A 21,817-nucleotide genomic window follows, 5' to 3' on the forward strand; every position below is an offset into this window, starting at 1 on the left:
GAGGACGTTTTTCCTATAAATGATAAAAAATGCGGATTCATTTACTTTGTGTGTTAACACATCCCGCTATTCAAGGGGCTATAACTACAAAACAAAGACTGGACCGTATTTAATATTCAGCTCCAAAAATGCTTCTCGAGAGCCTCTATGAACCACGGACACCCACACCCACTTGGAGCCCGGTTCGGGAAACCCAACAAACACGCTGGCGATGGCAAAGCTCAACGGGACCGACCCGCAGAAACCACTGAAGCAGCCCGAAGTAAAGCAAGAGTCTCGAAGAGTCCCCCGAGCCGAACTCCCCGTTAAAGACAGCAGAAGTTCGGGATGAAAATCGCCCCACGAGCAGGTGCCCCTTCTCCCCACCGCCACCCCGCGAAATGGACGCCCGAAACGGGTCGGGGCCGGGGACTGCCCCGCACCCTGGCACCGGACCGGCAGTCTGACCCGGCCCGCCCTGTCCCTCCTGTGCTCCTTTCCTCTCCCTCTCGCCTCTCCCGAGGGGGCTCGGAGGCGGCCGCGGGGCAGCCCCTGGCCGGCTCCAGCAGAGCGCCTGCCGCCCACAGCCACTGCCCCTCTTCCCTACCTTGCAGGCTTTGTTAAAACCGTATCAGAAAAAATAATGAAACGAGAGGAAAAAAACAGAACTTAAAAAAAAGGGTAGGAGAGGCAAGCGAGGAGCAGCAGCCACCCCCACCCCCCCCCAGCTGGGGATGCTGCTCGGACGCAGCGGGCGGTTTAATCGCCGCAGAGCCCTTCCCCCACCCGCTGCAGCGCACCCATCTCCCTCTCTCTCTCTCTCCCTCCCTCCCCGCTCGGCCTCTCCACCCGCCCGTTCTTTCCCCTCCTCCCCGCACAGCCGCTTCAAGGCCGGGATAATCCCCCCGGGCAGTGTCTGCACCGCGGGCAGCAGCTCCCGGGCTTGGGCGGCACCGCCTGGCCCATGGACTCCACCCCCCACAAGGCTGCGCTGCCGCCCACTCCGCAGTGCGCGAGGAGCCCATTGGCCCAGTCCCGCTCGGCGAGCAGCCAATCGCCTCCCGGCTCCTTGTGCGGAGCAGGCAACTGCTGTACACACAGCGCGAGTTGGGGATGCGCGCCCGTCTCGCCCGACGCCTCAGCCTCAGCGTCAGCCTCCGCCGCGCCCCCGGCAGCCGGCAGCGCCATGAACCTGGGGTAAGAGGGGATTGGAAGAGGGAGAAACTGGCGAGACTGGCACTGAAAGTCTCCCGTACCGGCTGGGACACGGCCTCGTCCGGGTAGGGACGGCCCCAGCCCCTCACGGCCCGGGAATACCCCTGGCCTTGCCCCGCGCGGCGGGCAGGCACCGCGGCTCTGAGGGGAATCCCGCGGCTGAGCGCCTTGCGGCCGAGGCGCTGGTAACGGGAGCGATCTGCAGGGGTTAATAGATCCCTCTGTGGAGCGCTGTAAGGGATCGCCTGTAGCATCCGCACCATTCCACGGGGCGGGAGAGGCGGCTCCGGGCGTGCGGCTTTCGGACCCAGGCGCTCGCTTTCCCCCCTGGGCAGGGGCGGCAGGAACGGTGCCCGTGTCCCCGCTCTCGGGTGTCCGCGCCAGAGCCCTCCCGCGGCCCCACCGCCGGCGAGGAAGAATGGGCGCTGGGTTCGGCCGCGCTGCCGTCTGGTACTCGAACGTCTGAAGTTACAGCTTGGGGCACTCTGTGCTGCCGTGTTAATTACAGAGTTGCATGCTAGCTTCAGCGTGTTACATTTATTTTTTAATAAAAGGCAGTTTAAATATGAACGTTATTTTTAATATTAACCTTCGTATTAATCTTCTCTAATGCATGGAAGAAAGAAAACCGTTTGAGTACTGCACTCGTACATCTAAAAACTGCCAACCTGCCTTTTGTAAAACTCTTATAATAACGTTTGTTCCACTTTCAAAGGTGGACTGTTTTCAGAACACAGTCCCTCTTTGTGACCAGCGCTGGCATTCAGGACTTGCTGAGCATGTTTTGTAGCACAGAGTTTATATTGTTGGATTATAAAGTTCTCGAGGGATGCTGTGTTAACACTGTAGGGTGGCATCATCATGTGAATATTTAACATTAAACCCAATTTTTTCATTATCAATAGTAAAAATGTATCTTCTTCCTGACCAGCAGTAAATAGTGTTATAATTAAGTTCAGTTGTCTTCATTATGAATGTAAAAATCTATCATGAGATTACTTAATATTTCAGATTCCACTCTTTCTTTCTCATTTTGCAGAGATGGACTGAAGCTTGAAACTGAAGTGTTGGATGGAAAGCCCAGGCTAATTTTAGCTGCTTCTGGTATTTTTTTAATCTTAATCTTTAAAGCTTCTTGAAGCTGAATTTAGGATTTAATATGAAGCAAAGCTTTATTGAAGTATTTCTCAAATTAGGAATATTTGTGCATTGCTATTTACACATCCTCTTACCCACCAGCTTGTCACTGGTCTTAAATTGATACTGAACTTCTGAGTAGTCTGTCCACTGGTGAACAGCAGGCAAATAGTTTGGGCTCTTTACAGCTTGTCCATCCATTCATTTAAAAAGTTAAGTCTTATATTTTGACTGGCATCACTTGAGAATTTCTGTAACTTTAGAGAACCTTAATTACCAAGAGACCTAATAAGTCTCTACTTAGTTTACACAGAGTTACATCATTGCAGTCACATTTCTGGCTTTAAAGCAGCTTTGGTACTTGGCAGGTGAAGTTGGTAATTTTCAGTAAGCAGTTTATTTTGGCCAGATCTTATTACTACTATCTCAAGTCAACTTCTCCAGTATATGCTCGTAATTAAGCTTTAATAAATTCTATTTTTAGGATTTGTCAGATATGTTTCCACATAAGCACAAATCCATTTTTCTTAACTGTTCTTCATAGGAGTCAGGATACAGAAATTCTCTATTTAGTGCCTTCTAAATTCTCTTTCATTTTCTGCATCTACCAGACAGCTGTCTAATGAGGCATTATGGGGTATTTAGAGTAAGTAAGGAATACCAGTCTACTGGAAACAAAACCTTGTACCATCTCAAACAGCAGTGTTACAGCTTTCACTTTTACCAACCACCTGACATCATCAGCTGGTTAGTAGCACTGTACATTCCAGAGTGCTGAAAGATAAAGCTTTGACTTTGAACTGGCCTTAAACAAGCAGTTTTCTTCAGGAATTAACAAGTTTATACAGTTGACAGAATCAGCACTTACGTGTTTATTAATTTGTGTCAAAAGTTGCACCAAATTATATTCCTTATGAGTTGCATTTTTCTGCATTATAATATCCTGCTCACAGTCTCAGGGTCTAAAGTAGGATTATTGTGTAGTAGCTTAAGATGCTACTTGAGATAGTTGTCTTTTGCACAGAAAACCCATAAGCAGAACTTTGGAGCTCCCCATTAGGCATTTCCCCATTGTGATGGCAAAGCCCCTTTCTCTTTTCAACAGAAAAGTTGGGTTTGCATAGCATGCAGAATCCTACTTTAATTTTTGACCAGCCAGAGAGAAGACAAAGTTACTTTTACCTACACAAGTGTTGAATGCCTGAGAACCCAGTAATAGAACTGGCCACAGAACACCCTTGTTACTCAGACATAAAGATGGTTCAGATTTAATGCCTGTCTCTACAGGAGAACAATTTAGCATACTCTCAAGTTTGAAAATATTCAGCTAGGTTGGAAACATGTGCAGGATTTATTGTGTGGAGTTTCATAATCCCTCTTAATATTGTAATATTATAAGTACTATATTAAACACAGTACTTAGTGTTATTTTTGAGACCACTACACCTCTATGTGCCTTTTAGAACCTTTAAAAGACTGAAGAGTATTTCATGGCATAGGTAAGGGGCACAGTAATGGTTAGTATGCAAATACTATTTCTTTAGCCCACCTGAACAAAAATCAGATGAATTCACAGTTTAATTTCTCAAGATTGTTTTTCAGGAGGAAATTGTTACTAAATTTTTCTCTCATATTTTTGCATTTGTTTCCCAAAAGATGTGTCAAAGTCTGCAATGAAGGTAAGTGAAAAAACTACTTTTGTTAGTGCACAAATTAACTAGTTTATTTGTTAAGACATTTGAGAACTCATTTGAGCTAAATTCTTGTAATCAATGACATTTTTGCAAAATACGTATTTCTGAGGTTCATAGTAGCTGTTAAAAAAGAATGAATTAAAGTTGCATGACTATTTCTACCTTTATAACATGCTTTAGTTTACTCTGTGTAGAAGCCCAGGGAATCATCTAAATCAGACCCTTCAGAAATATGAAACAGATTCTGGTAAAATAGGGATCTAAGTGTGTTTAAGTTCCACATTAGCCATAGAAGTTGTCTCTGTCCAAGTAAGCTGGAATGCAGAGGGCTGGGGAAGGAAAGAAGGCAGAAAAAGGTCTCAGTGTATAGGGCATAAGTACAAGTGTACATCAAGGATCTTGAAAAGAGTAAAATTTCAGTACAGAATGGAAAAAAAAACAAGATTGAAATAATACTGGTGGGTATGATGAAAACATATCTCTTTGAAACCAGGCTTCAGAAACACTGAAGTAAAGCACAATATTTTTAACATCATGTAATGTAAAATAATTTATTTTTCATAGTGTTGTTTTTAAATATACAGATTTAGGTGCTGTGTTCTCTTCCAAGATATTCCTAGTACTCATGAGGATATTTGATTTGTTTATACTGCATTTGTTTCTGTTGATGTAACAAAGAGGAAAAGTGACACTTATTTTACTTGTTGCTTTAATCTTGTTTTGATTTGTTACCCATACAAAGTTACTTTCCTTGTTTAATATATGATAAATTCTTATTACTTTAACAGATGGGTATTAAAGCCAGAGCACCTAAACAGCCATTGAGAATAAGACATTCTGGGCATATTCTGAGGTCAGCACAAAATGCTTGTATCAAGCAGGAAAACTTAAAACCAAGGAGTGAATCAAGCTTATCAATGACAAAATGTGAAAAACTGCAAGTTATTAAACACTCCTCACATGAAGCCACAACTAAAGATCACTCTTTGATTATCAAAAGAGATGGCACAAGCAGATATCCTGATTCTGAGAATCCTAATGTTTTTAAAATAAGGACACAGAAACCTCAGAACACATGTGTGTCAGCTGAAGACCTGAGAAGTTTGGCGTGTTTAACACAAGAACAGCTTCAGCAAATTCTGATGACTGTAAAAGGAAATAGAAGCATCTCTGAGACTCACCATGAAAAGCAAGAGGAAACAGGTAAGATACCCACAGTTGAATAAAATAGTTTTGTGGAAACAGAACAGCTTTGAGTTGGTAATTCAAGTTTATTTGCAGGTTGCAGAGATGTTACTTTTATGCTTAACAGTCTCACAAAATACTATTTGCTATTATGTATGTGCAATTGCCTTGTTACTGTTAGGAATCAAGCATTTTAAAACTTTAACTGTATTCCAGTACTTTGAAGAGAAAAGCTGCGGCCAATTCTGTCAATATTTCATGCAGAAAAGGAAATAGTTTCACACTGGAGAAAAAAACTGTAGTAGAACTGAACTGCACTGTACCATTACTACTAGGAGTATGAAAAAAAGGTAGTACCTGAAAGGGACCTTTCTGGTTTTGTGAAGAGTTCAGCTCTTGCTCCATGTCTCAAGAACAGTAGTGCCGTTTTCCTCTGGCCCAAAGATGTACATGTTGGTTTTTTGCCTAACTGCAATATTACTACTGAACAGTATTTTTTCAGTTCTGCTCGGAAGCATAAGAGCTATTGCATATCTTCTTGTATTGCATCCTTACTCCTATTTGTGGGCCTACAGAAGTGGTCAGCTCTTTGCCACCAAGAACAGGGCACACTGCTGTTAAGTAATTTCAGGCCTGAAGTCCAAGCTCTTAGGCAAGAGTAGTGTTTACTGCACATCTAACATTCTAAAAATACCCTTTGATGTTGTAGCTTAAGTGACTTAACCATATAGCTCGGGCTGAAAACAGTTCTGATAAATAGAGGGAAATGAGCAATTTCTTCTGTTCTTAAAGCATTTACTCAATGCTGAAGAAACTTTACTTGTCATATATATATATATATCTATAATAACTTTTATATATATTCTACCACAGTTACTAATGAGGCATCAGAGGACAACACAGTGCTGCTCCAAAAAGCTTGTGCAGTTTCATCTGTTACAGATGAACCTAACTCTGATTCAAGCAGGAAACAAGAAGCAAATCTGCAGCCAGGACAGAAAGTTACGTATGTAGACCCGTGTTTGTGTCTACAAAAATTCTATCTCCAATAAGGATTAATATTTTAATTCTTGATAATAATCTTGATAAATACTACTAAAAAAATCTTTAACTGAATAGCCTTTTAAGTTAACTGTTTCCCCTCTTTATTTTCTCTAGAAAGGATTCATGGAAGCCTGCTGACATGTTTAGTACCTTGGGTGAAAGAGAAGGAGAGAAAGCCTTGTTAGAATTTAGAAGGACCCAGTGGAAGAAGGAATTAGGTACTCAAGATATATAAAATGTATTTTTGATACATTTATCACACTCGTGATGCCAAGAAAATTTGTGTTCCTTATGCTCTTTTAAATGCCCTTGTATCAGTGCATTTTCTACAATTTGGAAAGTATGTAGTTTTATTAGTCTCCAATGTAGGTTAAGATTCTTTCTGAATTTTATGCAAATATTATCTGTAACTTCTTGCAGAAATGCTTTTTAACCAAATAAATGTTACCACAAATACATTTCATTACAGTTCATATTTTAGGATTTTTTTGTCACATTCTGCCAGTAGTTGATAGCCATTATCATTAACAAACTTTTTATTTTTTTTTTAATGGAAAAAGCATCACCCTAATATACAAGCATGACTGGATATATAAAATTGCAATTTAAATTTGAAACAGTTTGCAGTCCTGCCCCATCAGCAGCCACAGAGAGTCTGTATAGAAAAATAAAAATGTCTAATGCAATAATAAATTCTGACAAATTAAGCTTTTTATGATTGACTTGCAGGAGCATTGTGTTCTGTTTTCAGCTTGGGTGTATAAAGTGGTTTCCAGGTTTGATGCTGCATGATCATGTATAGCTTCCTGTATAGCTTCATTGGTTTTAATAATACTGCATGAGTTCAAGACTAGTATCATAAAATGAAGAGGATTTATATACTTGATTATTTCTGTTAGTTTTCTCTCTTTCCCTGGGGTATTGTTATGCCTTTAGTATTTTGTAATGGTCTCAGAGAGATTCCCCAATTACTGCCACATCTCTGGGCAGACACTCAGCTGTATCCACTTAAAAGCCAAGTCATGTTTAGACTGACTGGTTAGACAATCATGACTTACTCTTTTAGTCCACTTTACAATCAAAATAACAGGGTAGACATGCATTGCTTTTTTTAAAAAAAAATAACCAGCCAACCTGCTACATGTCTGGTATTGTAAAGTCTTACTGGAGTTTGTTTTTTTGAAGATGAACAGGTAGCACTGAAAAAGAAACTGAAAGAAACTTTGGAGGGAGAGGTGGATTATTTCTGGTCAAAACCTGGCAACAGTAGAGCCCATAAAGACAAAGTGGAAAGAGCTGACCTGGATAAGGTAAGGCTATCAATAAACACAAAAGAGCACATTTTCCACCACACTATTCCAGAACTGTTCAACTTTTAATTCATACCAAATTTTATTTTCTGTACAAGTCCAGTAGAATCCAATTGCAGTGGTGACTGTAAGCTCTTTTGTGGCATAAATTGCTGTAACTCCCTTGTATTTATCTGTGCCTCCATTTTGTAGCTTCCCAAATTAAGAACTTTGTAGCATGAAAAAAACATTCCTGTCCTTCCATGTTGATTCTTAACTAAAAGGTCTAAATCTGTTCCAGTTGTAATGTTCAAAGGTAATTCCTGGTTATAAAATAATTTACATTGTTCAGTAGCTCTCACATATATTTGATTGCTCAGATAATAAGGATAGTAATTTGACTTTAATTGTAACCTGCCTTTTAAAAAGTCAGCTGTCATATTGAAAATGCTGTGTCAGAGACAAGACAGATTCTCCAGTGAAATAAATTGCTGTTAAATAGCAGCTAGGGTTGTGAATTGCTTTTTGTGGGGCATACTCAGCATTCCTAGAGAAGTTATCATTCTGTCCCATAAGAATTTGTTGCAATCTACATAATTAAAGAACTAGGGGATACGAGATATTTAGTTACAAGTTTTGCCTGAAGTTTTAAGGAACAGCAGTTTTTAGAATTACAATTTACTTGGTTATTTTATATTCAAGGATATTGAATTCAAACAAAACAGGGGAACTAAATAAATCAAGTCTTGAACAAGTGTTCACTTTATTTGCAGAGAACGCTTCCAGCTGATCCAGTTATTACCAGTGAGGAGAGCTGTGTCTGTGCATCAGAGTCTAATAAAGTTTCACTGAATATTTCAAACGTTCCAGCTGGGCAGACTTCTGATTTCAGTTCTTCTGACTTAACAACTTCCAGTTGTGCAGCATTTGTTTTAGGGGTAAGATTTAAAATTGTATGTGGGGCTCTTTTGCTTATTTATTGAGAGCAGGTGTATATTCTAGTAGCTCTTTTCAGGCAGAAGAATTCAACAGACCTCTTCACTCTGTCTATTTTGTGTCCAAAATTGTGTCCAAATAAATACCAAAATATTCATGCTTTGAAGGCTGACCATTTTGAAGGCTGATGTGAGGAACAGTACTAGAGGTGTGAGCTGAGTGTTTTGTAGCTCTTAAGGATGCCTCAAAGAAATAGAAAAGCAGGAACTTATCAGAACACTTAAAAAACTACTTGAGCCTTCTGCCATCTTTCTGTACATTTTTTGAGTTACTGCTAGCAGGCAATGACTGAAGAGGTTTTATCAGATTGCAGGGTAAGATCTCAGTGCCACTGGAGTTAATTATACATAGAACCATTAAGAAGCAGGGACACAAGATGGTATCTAGAATTTACTTGAGACAGATCACAGTGCTGAATCTACCTGGAACACAGACGGAGCAGTGAACCATGGGAAGAAGGAAAGGATTTTTATTAATGATACATATAAGTAAGGCTTTTTTGCATGAGAAGCTGATGATTCAAGTCAGAATAGTATTCAGATAGTGGCTTATTTAGCATCTTAACAACTTCAGCACTTAGATGGAGCAGTCAGGCACTTGCTACAGTTACAAACTTACTGTATTTTTTTGTGTGTGCAAAAGAGCAGCTTAGTTACTTCCAGCAACTGAAGGCAAAGTTCTCTGCCAGTCATGTGGCAGAGTTGACTGTATCATGTGGCTAAACAATGTTTTTATACAAAGAAGAGACCAGCACTTATTTTATTTCAGGAAACTGTGCCACAGGAGCATAGTGCTTTGAAGCATGAGCAACAAAAGAAGTGGCTTGAAGAACTGGACAAACAGAAGGAAGAAGCTAAGCTACGAAAACTAGAAGAAAAACTTGAATTATCAAAGGTACCTGTGGTTTAGCAGGACTTTTGGGAATAAGAAAAGTTTTTCTCTCCATTCTTGTTCTAACACATTAAAGGTTAAATCCTAGACCTAATGAAGTAGCAGGTTTTCACCCTAAGTCCACAGGATGGTCTAATTGAACTTTGAGCCAGTAGTTGTTCTAGCATTTTGGTAGCACAGAGCAGACTATTTAAAACTATTTAATGCATATATATATGCATGCAAATACAGTTAAATTCTTTAAACATTCATTCACGAAGTATTGAGGAAAACAGCCTTACCCTTTTTACCCTTTGGTTTTTAAGGGATGTTGACTGTAGGTCTCACACTGGATCTAGAAGGAAAATATGTGGTCAATATAATTGCTTGGCAGGTAGAATACCTCAAGTGATTGTTAATACTGTCCCTACTGGCCATTTTGGTCAATATATCTTCAATCCCTGGACCTTCTTCATCTAGAAGCTGACTTCTTTCCTTTGCATGTTACTGTATCTATTGGTAGTCATAAGGTCAGTAGAATATTCTGAATTCTTATGCAGCCTGATCGTGACACAATTTTTCAAAGACTCTTTCTTTGTTTTTTGAAGAAATGTGCAATCAGCTTGCACTGTTGCCAGAATTCAGATTTCAAAATTACAGTGTCCTTTAAGCCCAGGATTGTATCTTTCACCATGCATAAGATGTATTCACATCATGAGATGTTCTCTATTATTTGTGAGCAAGAATCTCTGTTACCAAAATTTGATTGATACAGGTGTTCACAATCTGGTCTCCTGGATTCAAAGGCTACAGTTTTTACTCTTAACTGAAATATTTACAGCAATTAAACAATTCCTGGACAGAAATTCTTCATTTTAATTCCACAGTTTGTAGTACTAAAATGAAGGATTTACTAAAAAAGAGCTTCTTCTACTCTCTCCCTCCCCCCCACACCCCGTGTTGCCAGGGTTGGTTACATACCTACACACAGCACAAGTCTTCATTTCCTGAGCTGCTGGAGGAATCAGGTTTCCTGTGCAAATTGAGCTTTATAGCTGTGAAGGGAACACAGCTGTGAGTGGTTCCTTCATTAGCTGCCTTGATTTTTAATTGATAGCTGTGCTGGGGAAGATGGTTGCAGAAACCAGTGAGTAACCTAGCAGTAATCTCACTTCCAGCCTGTTTTTGCAAGGTAGTTAATGTGCACTTAATCTCGTTTTCTTCAACATCTTTTTTTTTCAGGTCTTCTGTAATACCCTCAACCCTTCTGCATATTGCACCACAGACTTGCATAAGAATAAAGTAGATTTTCCAACTACTCTGATCTGCTTCTACGTCACAGAGTATTCAAAGGGAACAAAACTCAGGGAACAGGAGGAAATTTGGAGTCTTCTTATTTGGACTATGATTTTCTTGCTTCTTTTAAAATAGGTGTGAAACATTTCTGACACAAGGGATTTTTTTTTTTTTTTTTCTTTTTTTTTTTAAAGAAATTACTCCCAGAAAATTTTAGATTAGGTTAGATTGGCTTATGATAGTTTTTTTCCAGCAGAATGCAAGTTTTGAGACAGCCATTCTCCAGTCCCTCTGGAGAAACAGTTTTCAGTCAGAAGAGAAAACCTTTTCAAAATGTTTCAAAGGCCCCTTACGTAAAAATTTTTTATTAGTGATATATTGGAATGTCCCAACTGCCAACAGAGAGCCAAGAAAGATAAGACTGGGTGGTACAGAAGAGACTTAAGCTCAGTGTGTCACCTTTACAAAAGTTTTAGGTACTTCTTTTTTGCTAGGACAGCAGTAGTGGATGATGTGGGTGGAAGAGATTTTGAAAGGTTTATTTTATAATGGGCCTGTCTAGCTGAAACTAGGAAGACAGAGATTAATTAATATCTCTGCCCAAAGCACATTAATTCTGCCACCATCCAGAATGAAAATGAGGGGGGCAAATGCCCGACAGTGTCAAAGATGCCACTTTTTCATGTTACTGGGGAGACAATATCTACACATACAGGAGGAGAGTATGGCAGTGGACAGTGTACTGACCTCCCAATCCATTCCCAAAACTATTAGAAAAATTAGGGAATAGACTAGTAGTATAAATTGAAAAAGCAGTACCAGAAAGCCTGAATCCATGTCAACTTTTTTATTTTTCACTTTCTAATTTTTAATTTTTTTTTTTCCCCAAAAAATATCTCAGCAATGTTTTTGCTGACCCAGTAGATGGACCAGCAGTATAAATTCTCAGCTTATTTGCATTTTAAGAAGTGCAGGCTTCTGTTTTCCCCCTTGGTGTCTGTCTGCATTGCAGCTTCCTATCAAAGTTTTTCAAATGTTCCTGTTTTACAAAATGTGTACTGTCTGTTTTAACAGGACTTTACAGAATCTGTAATTGAGCACCTTTCCATTTTTTTGTTGCTTCATATTTATTTAGGCTGAAGAGCATGACAGATGGGCAATGCATTTTGATTCATTAAAGAACCACCCTAATGCTAATGCACAACACCCCTTAAATGGAATGTACAAAAAGCAGCCTGAAAGTCTTTGCCTGTCACCTGACCCTAAGGAGCTGACTGCTTTTATTCACCCTTTCTCACCTGCAGTTTTAGGCAGTCACATGCCCTCAAAGGTGGGAAATGCAGAAAAAGCTGCTAAAAACAATGCTTTGGAACACAGTCAGAAAGTCAGGTGAGTGAGCTTTGTAAGGGTAATGATCTTCCCAGCCAGTGCATTTCTGATGCAAATACAATTCTGATGCAAAAAATTCTGAAACAAAAAAAATAACGTTTAGTAAGATTCTTTAAATTTGATCATTGGATCTTACTCTGTTCACTTGTGTTTTATTTCAGAAATATCTGTTGTTTCACTATTGAAAGGCCCAAGTGCTTCCATTGTTCATTAGTAAAATTCACTGCAAACAACTTTACTTCATTCCTTAGTAATATGAATTTGATAATTGTAAATTAATACATTGGGATAACCTCAGTGTGAAAATATTACTTGAAATCTAACTTTCTCAAAATAAATGCTTTAGCATTATTTTCTTATGATTAAAAAGACTGACATGTTTCTGTGTTCAGTTTCCTCCGTTCAATGACAGCTCTCCTGGACCCTGCACAGATTGAAGAGAGAGACAGGCGGCGCCAGAAGCAGTTGGAACATCAGGTAGAGTTGTCATACTGCCACTGTATTAATGAGGAGAAAGGATGAAAGGAAATGTTGTTACATGAACAAGAAGTGTGGGATTTAATACCAGGATCCAGTGAGATACTTGACTTCTATGCTTCATATCACATTTACAGTTGCTTAATGGTATTTCATTCAGTTAGACTCTACTGTTTTCATTTAGTGTTTAATATTTGCATTTCTGTGACTGCATTCCTGCCTCAAAAAACTCTGGTAGATTTGTGTCCATTTTTCTTTAGTCTCTGCTGTCATGAAGAGATTGATATTTATAGGTATCCACTCGATGACTAAATTTTTTTTGCTGTGATTTACATTACTTCTGGGACACTCTTAATGGAATGTGTATCTGCATCATGATGTCTCTAGCTCACTGTAAAGAAGTTTTAGTGGATATGTAATGAATCTGTTCTGGTCAAACTGTTTCTCTTCTGGAAAGAAATAATGGTTTACAGTATGTAAGGTAAAAATCAAGAAAAATAAGAGCATTTTTGAAATCATTAAAAGCTACTTTTTGTCTCTGAATATTTCAAACTGCTTTATTAGGATGGTGGTTCTTCCATCCCCCCCCAAAAAATCCAATTCCAAATCCAATTACTATACATGCATACCATACAGGATATATGAATAAATAGCTTACAATACCTGTAATGTTACAGCTTTTAAATTTTTGTTTTATATATGTATTTCCAGAAAGCAATAATGGCTCAGGTAGAAGAAAAACGGAAGAAGAAACAACTGGAGGAAGAGCAGAGAAAATGGGAAGAACAAGAAGAAGAACAGCGCCTTGCACGAGAGAAAGAACAAATGCAGAAACAGTTTGAAGAGGATATGATGAAACAAAAGCAAAAGGAGGTGGAGTTTTGCATTTTCTTTCCTGCAGATGGTCTTCAGCAATACTCAATTTGAGGAAAACAGTTCTTGTGCTTCACCATCAAAATGGTGTCATGTTATCACTTTGAAAATGAAAACTATCTGAAATTTAGACATTTGAAACCAAAATATAGCTACTCAATTTGTAAACTTACAACACCATAAAACTTTAAGGCAGGTTTGTTTTTTTTTTTAACAAAGGTTATTTCAGGAAGAAAAATTATAAATGGAATCTGTGGAATGGAATGGAAATGGAATTATAGTTTTAAGTAATGCAGAAACATGCATTTTAAGTGCAAATTCTAAATAAAAAATACCTCAAAGATATCTGATCCAATTATTGTTGGTAACTTGATGCATTTAAGATGGTTTGGTACCATGGGCTTGAACTGATGAGATGCACTCTCATTCTGGATTAAAGACTTTTCAGAATATATTCTAGAAAAGTAATTTTAAAAGTCATTCCTGTTCTAGAGCTTTCTCATCTTCAACTATTACTGAGCTGTACATGCTCCTTTCACGTAAAAGTTAAGCCAAAACTAATATTGTGACCTTTGGTAAGTACAAATTCTGCATTTCTCTACATTGTTTTATGTTGCAGATGAGTCTATAAGCCTATTAATTTTATTCTCAATTTATCACAGTATGTACTTTTTTTTTTTTTTAAAGGAACTCCTGACTCTTAAAACTAATGAGCTTTATCAGACAATGCAGAAAGCTCAAGAATTAGCACAGAGATTTAAACAACAACAGCGCATTCAAGACTTGGTTCAGAAGGGCCATGACATTTCACAACTTCAGAAGAATCTTGTCAGTGGTCAGTACAACTCTTTTCATACTCAGTTTGCATATTCCTTTGGTGTTTGCATGCAAGTTGCTGCACACAATGTTTTTTGGTTTGTTGGGTATTTTCCTCACTTTCACATTTAGTTCTGGAATTGCTCCTTTTCTTCACAAGCCAAATTTCATTCCAGCTATTTATTAAAGAGCCTTCCAAAAAAATATCAATGTTAACTAATACAGAGAATATTGTATTTTAGTAAGTTTCAAGTACTCTGTTACATAAATGAAGAAATGTAAAGATACTATCAGGAATGCATAGGGAATATTTAGACTTATGTGCTGTCCTATTAGATTTCCAGTGAAAAAGAGAGAGTATTTGGATCTGAAGCATGATTCTCAGTCTTGTTTTGAACTCTAGAACACAGCACTCCAAGTGGCTTAAATGGAACATACATAACTAAACTGAACAATTTTACTTCTTTTTAGGTGATACAGAAGTTGAAAATGGTAATACTGACATTTCACATCAAAGTAATAATTTTTCTGATGACATTAAGAGGCACATTGGTCAGCAGACTTTTCCTCGGAAGGACACTGCTGTACAGACAGGTAGCCCTGAAATTCTGTTACTCTGATGTATCAACATACAATAGAAGAGAGTATTTGTGGAAGAGCCATAGGCCAAATCACTGACATTGAGAATGGAAAAAAAAACTAGAAAGAAATAGTCACAGGAAGGTTGGAATATTAATAAATGATTCATCTATATAGGTGTTACTTACCAGTTACAGATTCAAATCACCCAGTTTGAAGTCCAGTGTTGATTTAAAGTCATGTTCACAAGCCATGCAGGACTAAATTTACTGGGGAATTTAAACATGTATTTGTAGGTGTCTTCAGTGTGAATGTTCTAAGGCTTTCGTAATGTGGCTTGGTATCAAGCAGGGCTGGGTTCCTAATAAATCCTTAAAAATATTGGCAGAAACATTGTCAGTGACTCTGAAATTGGAAAACTAGACCCATTGGATTATTAGAGCTTACATTCAAATGTTTAGACAAGTTTTCTACAATTCTTACTAAACACTCATATAGGAAAGTTATTCCTAGAAGCACTGTGACTATGACCAAACCCCTTGGCATGCAGAAACACTGAACAGAAGCCATGTTTTGCTCTTTACCTTGGGAAGGCCTTGACAGAAATAGAATTCTCCTGTGACTTGATTTCATTCTCCTATCTTGTTTTTCCCCTCTCCTTACTTTCCACATCAGAAAGAATAAATAAATTAAAAAAGCCTGTTACAACTGATTTTTTAATAAAATCACTAATGGTAGATAGATACACATACAAAAGTTAAACGAGTAATTTGAATAGCTCAGACTTCATGTTAAAATAAAATTATTTTCTTTTAGATTATGTTAATACTTCAATATACACCGAGTCAGCTGAGGGAAGAACTGTGTATTGTGGATCACCTGATATTTCCATAGAATATAAAGAACCATCTAACAGCAAAACATACCAGAAAGAAATGCAATGTATTGATAAAAATAGATACTCGGGAAAAGAGACTGGTGGCATTTATAGTGATGTATATGAACAGTGTGCACGAAGAGAAAAACAAATTAAGCCTTCAGAAAAATACAGCAAAAGACCTGACTGGAACATAAACAAGCCCGGGAAAAGATACATTCCGGCATCAGAAAGATACCCCAAACAGCTACAGAAACAAAGAGAAGAAAACAAATTAAGAAGACAAATGGAGCTGCTTCAGCTGGTGGAAAGAAATACCCCTGGGAATCTCTGCTCAAAAAAGGGTGGTTATTCAGACAGGTCTCCTTCACCTCATGAAGAAATAAATATGAAGAACAAGGGATACAGAGTCAGTAAGGTAAATATTTGGTCTTGAACAACAATGATGTGTATTTTTAGCACTTGTTTCACACTGTTTTGCCTGGATGGGAATTTAGTTCTGTAACTAAAGCACAGTGAATGTTCCTGCCACTACCTTTTGTATAAAAAGGTTGTTACAGTGCTGGTCCATTCCTCATGATCTTCATGAATACATTCAGATTTTGACTATTTTTTACTATTATTTCAGTCTTCCAGTGTTTATTCTCTTTCATTTATTCATTGTCATAGTTTCATTATGTACACAGGGAACTTGATTCCTGCAGTATGCAGGACAGAATGACATCACTGGTTTGTTCTTCTTTGACTGGTCATCATGTTGTGATGATGGCTGAGGATCAAGAAACAGCTTTTCATTTCTGCAAAGAATTTGGATTTATTGTCATAGAAATGCATCCTTCTTTGTGGAGCAATTTTTTCTCCATTTGCAGTGACCATGTATAGCTTGTAGCTGGGGAAAAAAATTGATTTTCATTTAAAGAAAACGGTATCAAATATATTCAAGCCTCTCTTGCTTGTTCTCTCTGTACGTCTGCATATAGAAATGTATGCATAAACATCTCATTTTCTCACACCTTCCAATATTAAAAATCTGGTGTAGAAAAGGTGTTCACTTCATTTCTGTGTAGCCTATCAAGCCACAGTAAACAAATGGCGTATTTTAGAAATTCGGGTATTAAAAAAGAAAAGTATCTTAAAATACGTAACTGTTCAGGTGTCTTTAAAGATTTATTAATTTGTTAAACTGAATTTGTTGGTTTATCTGAGTTAATGTTAAATCTAAATTCTGTGCTTACATTATTGAAAGGTAAATGTTCAAGAATTTTGTACCTGAGAAATGGGGCAGTGGATTTTTAACGTAAGTAGGCATTTTCTGGTACCATAGGAAGCATGGGATACATTCATATTTTTCATTTAAATAGAAAACTCCTGACTGGATCTTGAAACATCACCTGTCCTATAATTAATAATCATTATCTTGGGCTGAACCTTTCAGGTTTATAAATGCAATTGATTTTCAAGGTCATTGGAAAATAGATGCAGTATTTTTGATAGTGCTTAGAGCTGCCAAAGACTGTAATTTGTTTTGTTTAGTTCATAGACACTACAAGTCTCTTTATTACAGGATAAACACCTTTATCCTGAACTCAGGTCAAACAGTCCTTAGGGAATTTCAGAACAAACATGTCTTGAAAAAAATGAAAGCTTTAAATATAAAAACATGGAGCTTTTTATTTTACTTTTGACTTTCTTGGTTTTCTTGTAGGATGAAAAATTGCGTAAGAATTATTTGAATGAAGAAAGGTATGTCAGTGCTCTGCATTAATGAAATGTGTGATTAGACTATTAGTGGAATATACATGCTTTCCTTTCCTGATTTTTATATTATTAATTTATTAATATTAATAATTATTAATTATTAATATTTTATATATATTAACATATATATATTTCGATGCATCTAATTTTGTACAATTAAAAATACACAAGACCAGACAAAATGCATATATAAAAGAAGAATAAATGAGCAAACATCCAGTTTTCTGGGGATACTGTCTCTGTGCTCTTTGATATAATTGATGTCATTACTTAAGTATTGTGGGTTTCTAAACTGAAATTGTTTCATGCAGATCTGAATCACCACCTGTTCCAGCGGTTAGGAGCAGATTACACCAAGTACAACAAAAACAGATACATACTTCTAATTTCCTGGTGCATAACAGCAATGGCAGAAGAGAAAAAAATACCAAGACAGATGCACAGCAGAGGGGCTCCCCTGCTCCCATTGCAGAAGCTGAAAGGCCTCCCTCTTCACAGTTCATTCCCTATGTTCGAACACATGAGGTCTATTACCTCGATCCCGATGCCCCCGTGACGAGACCTTCAACACAGGACCCCCAGTATCCACAGTTTCATGGTACTGAAATGTTTTGTCAAGTGATTCATGTGGAGATGTTTCAGTGATTTAATTCAAAATGCTACAACTTAGTTTGGTTATTTGCTTTTTACTGAAATTGGCAGTAACCCACCTGTGTCACAGCACTCTGCATTTTTTTTTGCCTCTGCAAAAAAATGATACTCTGTAGTTAAAAAAACAAACCACAGAAAAAAGCGGGATTTTTAACTAATCAAAAAATTAACAAATTTTCTTATTTTTTTATCTATCTTTTTTTGTCTCTTTACCTTCAGTGAAGTATGGCTGCACTTCTCTGCTATTGTAAATAGCTTTGGGTTTAGGAATCTATAGCTGTTGTTTGACTCAAAAATAGTGATCATAATGTAATAGCAATCAAAAACTCATTTCCACAAACTGAAAATCTAGTGCTTCAAAATTAAAACAAGAGTGATGAAGAATATTGTTAACTGATTTGATATATGTTTACTTTTAGATTCTTACCAAACACCACGACAGATTTTCAGCTCTGATCATGTTAGAGATCCTCTTCTAAATCCTGATGTAGTTAAAATCAGAGAGAGACAACAAGCAATTCTCAAAGGATTGTCAGAATTACGCCAGGTAAGCAAAAAATTATTGGATAAACATTTATCTATATATGTACAACAATCAAAATTAACATTGCAAACTTTAAATCATTTTTTCCATCATTAATTATAAGTTTTGGGCCCTGTACTCTACTTTTGTTACCCCTTACTAATTTTGCTTTTAATGCAATACTTTCTATGTATTGCACAGGAGTACCTGAGAAAACTTGAAACCAAGAGGAATGGCTTTATTTGGTCTCTAGGTTTTATTAGTGAGGGTCACTTGTAGTAGGACTGTTTGAATTCAAGGGGAGAAAGAACAGCATTTTAGCAGAACACTAAAACCTGTGTTAATGAAATTTCACTTCTGCATTTCATGGGTAGGCCAGGCATGGCAGAGCAGGGAGGTCAGAGCAGAGGAGTTAGTGGGGTGGTAGTCATGTCAGTCCTGGAAAAATACTGTAAAATACAGTCAGACATCTGGATATTAAAACTTGAGTGAATTTGATGCTTTACCTGTTGCCAACAAGGTGCAGCTCACAGCAGATTCAAACCACAGCTCTCATCAGTCACACAAACCAAATGTTTCCTTTTGTGCTTCATATTGCCTGACAGGGGGCTGCAAGACAAAAATAAAAGTATTTGCTTTTAGGTTTGCATGTTGTTCTTGAAGAACACTAAAGATAAACATCAGTCAGTATCTTTTTTATGGCTTCATACTAAAAGGATGTTATTGCTAGCAGCATTATTTATTTTTCTTTGCCTTAAGGTATAAAAATTGTGTAAGCAATCAAAATAAGGGCAGAAAACCTGTCAGACTGAAAGTTTCTTTGCTTCTTACGGCTTGCAAATTGTTTTGACTGGATCTGATATTCCATGATGCTTATTAATATTTCTGTTAAATATCTACAACTCCTAAGTCTTTGTGTTAAGGCTTCATTTGCCAGTGCTGTTTTGGTTAAGAATGAAGCCAGCTCAAAGCAGAACTTAATCCTTGTGTTTGCTGAGGTGAACAAGAGCCATAGATATTTAAAGAGGTTTAAGTTTTTAGTATCCACGTTGATAAATTTTGAGACAAGATCTTAGGCACATTTTTGATGCATAGTAAATATTCAGGTGTTAAGAGTGGCTCATGTTAAGGGCTTTCAGTGGACCTTGGTTCTGGAAGAGAGTTAAAATCTGTAGAGATGTTTTCTCAGTATCCTACCAGCTGCAGAATGCACTCAGGACAGACAACCTCACTGCTTGACCCTGTGTAGATATTTCACATTACTTTTCTCTAGGCCCTTTTTATAACCTTGGCAAACCATGTGATAGACTTCCTGTTTTCAGTGTTATTTACTTGTTTCTTACCTTAGTGCTGGGTTGATTTAAGGCAGTTTATTGCAGGACTTTGTTCTGTAACATGCTATGAAATGCAAAAAACACTCTGTAATAAAATTATTGACAAGTCCAATAGCTCTCCTAACAGAAACAGCAGATACTGTTGATTAGCTAAAAAGAAATTCATCAAGTGATTGAATGTGACTCAAAGTAGCTGCTGCTTTTGGAAGGATGCTCTGTGAAGGCTTCTTTGCTAACTGAAGCCAGTTCTTCATGAGCTCTCCCCCCACCTTCTGTTCCAGCAGGAACATCACAGCTCCTGTAACCTCATCTGTGGGAAAGGTCCTGTGCTGAGGAGAAATAACATTGTGACTTTATTTTATTTTATTTTTTTTTTGACAGTTAAGGAAAAAAAACACCCTGATTTCAAATTTGTTAATGTAGCTGACACAGTTCTATCATGTGTTACTTAGCACTCAGCTAAGGATACATTTCCAAGAGCTTCTATTTCAGGTTTTCTCCATTGTTCAGCACATGAGAGCCATTAACAAAGCAGGAACCTGTTACCTTTTGAGAGCAAGGTCCTAAAGCATCTGACATGGTTCTAGTTCATGGTTATATTAAGAGTAATAAAGAATTAAAAGCTGGTAGCTGTCAAGGTTTTGGGTTCAACTTCATATAATATGTTAAGATACCACAGATGCAGAAACTGCACAGAGGAGTGAGCAGGTTAAATAGTGCAGGGGAAAAGTCTCTGCACAGTCATCCCTGGAAACTGGGCTGGCTCCCACTTCAGTCACACTACAAGTCTTCTGCAAAAAGACAAAATCTTGAGTTTCTGCTCTACTTAATGTATTATGTTGCTATTTTGAAGTTGTCTCTGTAAAAAGCATGGAGCCTTAACAAGTAAATTGTTTTAAAATATGAACACTACATGTTATTATTTCAGGCTGCATAAGGAATAACATTTGATATTTATGTTCCCTTTATTTCAGGGGCTGCTGCAGAAGCAAAAGGAGTTGGAGACTGCTCTGATTCCTTCAGTAGCTCAAGAAGAGAACTTTCTTTCACCATTTTGAGGTACATATGAATGTTCTGAATTCTTAAACTGTAAAGGCACAGCACTTTGCTACTCTAACGACTTAAGAAAATTCTCTTTTTTATGACATTTAAATTATGTGAAATTTGATAATTACAGGGTCATGTTGCTTCTCACATTGAAGACAATACTAAACTAATGATGTTATGTCTGTTGAGAATGGTTTTTATGCTACCTGAATTTAATATAAAGCACCAAAACACTGTATAAATCTGTTACATGGGGGTTTGTAGAACTTGGTGTTTTGATAAATAAAAAGATGAGGATGTATTTTGAATGGCTTGGATAGACTCTGTTGGTATTTTCAATTGCCTGAAACTTGACTTTCAGACAGCTTTTACGTTTATTAAAATCTGTAATACAAGATTTTAAGACCACAAAAACAGGACTGCAGCACTAAACATTGTAGCACGCTGGGCACAAGGCAGTAGAACTGTTTAAGAAAGTTTTCTGATTGACAAGAGCTGAACAAATCAATATTTAATGCTTCCAGTCAGATTTAAATGTTTACCTTAGGTTAATCTGCTTGTAGTCTCCAAAATACAGAATAATCTGGAGTAAAACTGTTTCCCTTCTCGAGCCCTGCAGAAGATGCACAACCTCCTTTCATGTTCGTTGATCTCTGTGGTATCACACAGTAACCACAGAACTTCCAGACTGGGATTCCTCCCAGCTGTAACTCTTTTTAGTCAGGACCTTACTCTGAAGGTGTCTTGCAGCAGTAGCAAAGGGAACAAAGGTGTGCTCCTTCCTTGCC

At 37.7% G+C, this 21,817-nt stretch overlaps 1 protein-coding gene and 1 long non-coding RNA gene across 3 annotated transcripts; one reads left to right on the plus strand and one right to left on the minus strand.

Moving 5' to 3' along the window:
* The first annotated feature begins 1,041 nt into the window (after nt 1–1,041).
* Nucleotides 1,042–21,736, plus strand: CCDC66 (coiled-coil domain containing 66). Of its 2 annotated transcripts, XM_071755850.1 has the most exons (20): nt 1,067–1,176; nt 2,234–2,298; nt 3,988–4,010; nt 4,814–5,228; nt 6,084–6,216; nt 6,369–6,472; nt 7,440–7,564; nt 8,317–8,481; nt 9,308–9,433; nt 11,841–12,094; nt 12,487–12,571; nt 13,283–13,444; nt 14,132–14,279; nt 14,732–14,854; nt 15,656–16,134; nt 17,422–17,459; nt 17,786–18,072; nt 18,545–18,672; nt 20,957–21,041; nt 21,649–21,736. In XM_071755850.1, exons 1-19 carry the CDS (start codon nt 1,166–1,168, stop codon nt 21,038–21,040), a joined length of 2,955 nt encoding a protein of 984 aa, XP_071611951.1. In that variant the 5' UTR covers nt 1,067–1,165; the 3' UTR covers nt 21,041; nt 21,649–21,736. The 2 variants fall into 2 exon arrangements, with proteins under 2 accessions (XP_071611952.1, XP_071611951.1); XM_071755851.1 differs by lacking the exon at nt 21,649–21,736 and having other exon boundaries at nt 1,042–1,176; nt 20,957–21,337.
* Nucleotides 8,461–12,590, minus strand: LOC139801523 (uncharacterized). The gene is made up of 5 exons (XR_011728224.1): nt 12,471–12,590; nt 12,004–12,172; nt 10,391–10,464; nt 9,712–9,764; nt 8,461–8,590 (listed from the first exon to the last, which is right to left on the minus strand). It is a non-coding gene; the product is annotated as an uncharacterized lncRNA (long non-coding RNA).
* Nucleotides 21,737–21,817: the final 81 nt, after the last annotated feature.

This window comes from Heliangelus exortis, chromosome 12 (genome assembly GCF_036169615.1).
Source record: "Heliangelus exortis chromosome 12, bHelExo1.hap1, whole genome shotgun sequence".
NCBI classification, from domain to species: domain Eukaryota; kingdom Metazoa; phylum Chordata; class Aves; order Apodiformes; family Trochilidae; genus Heliangelus; species Heliangelus exortis.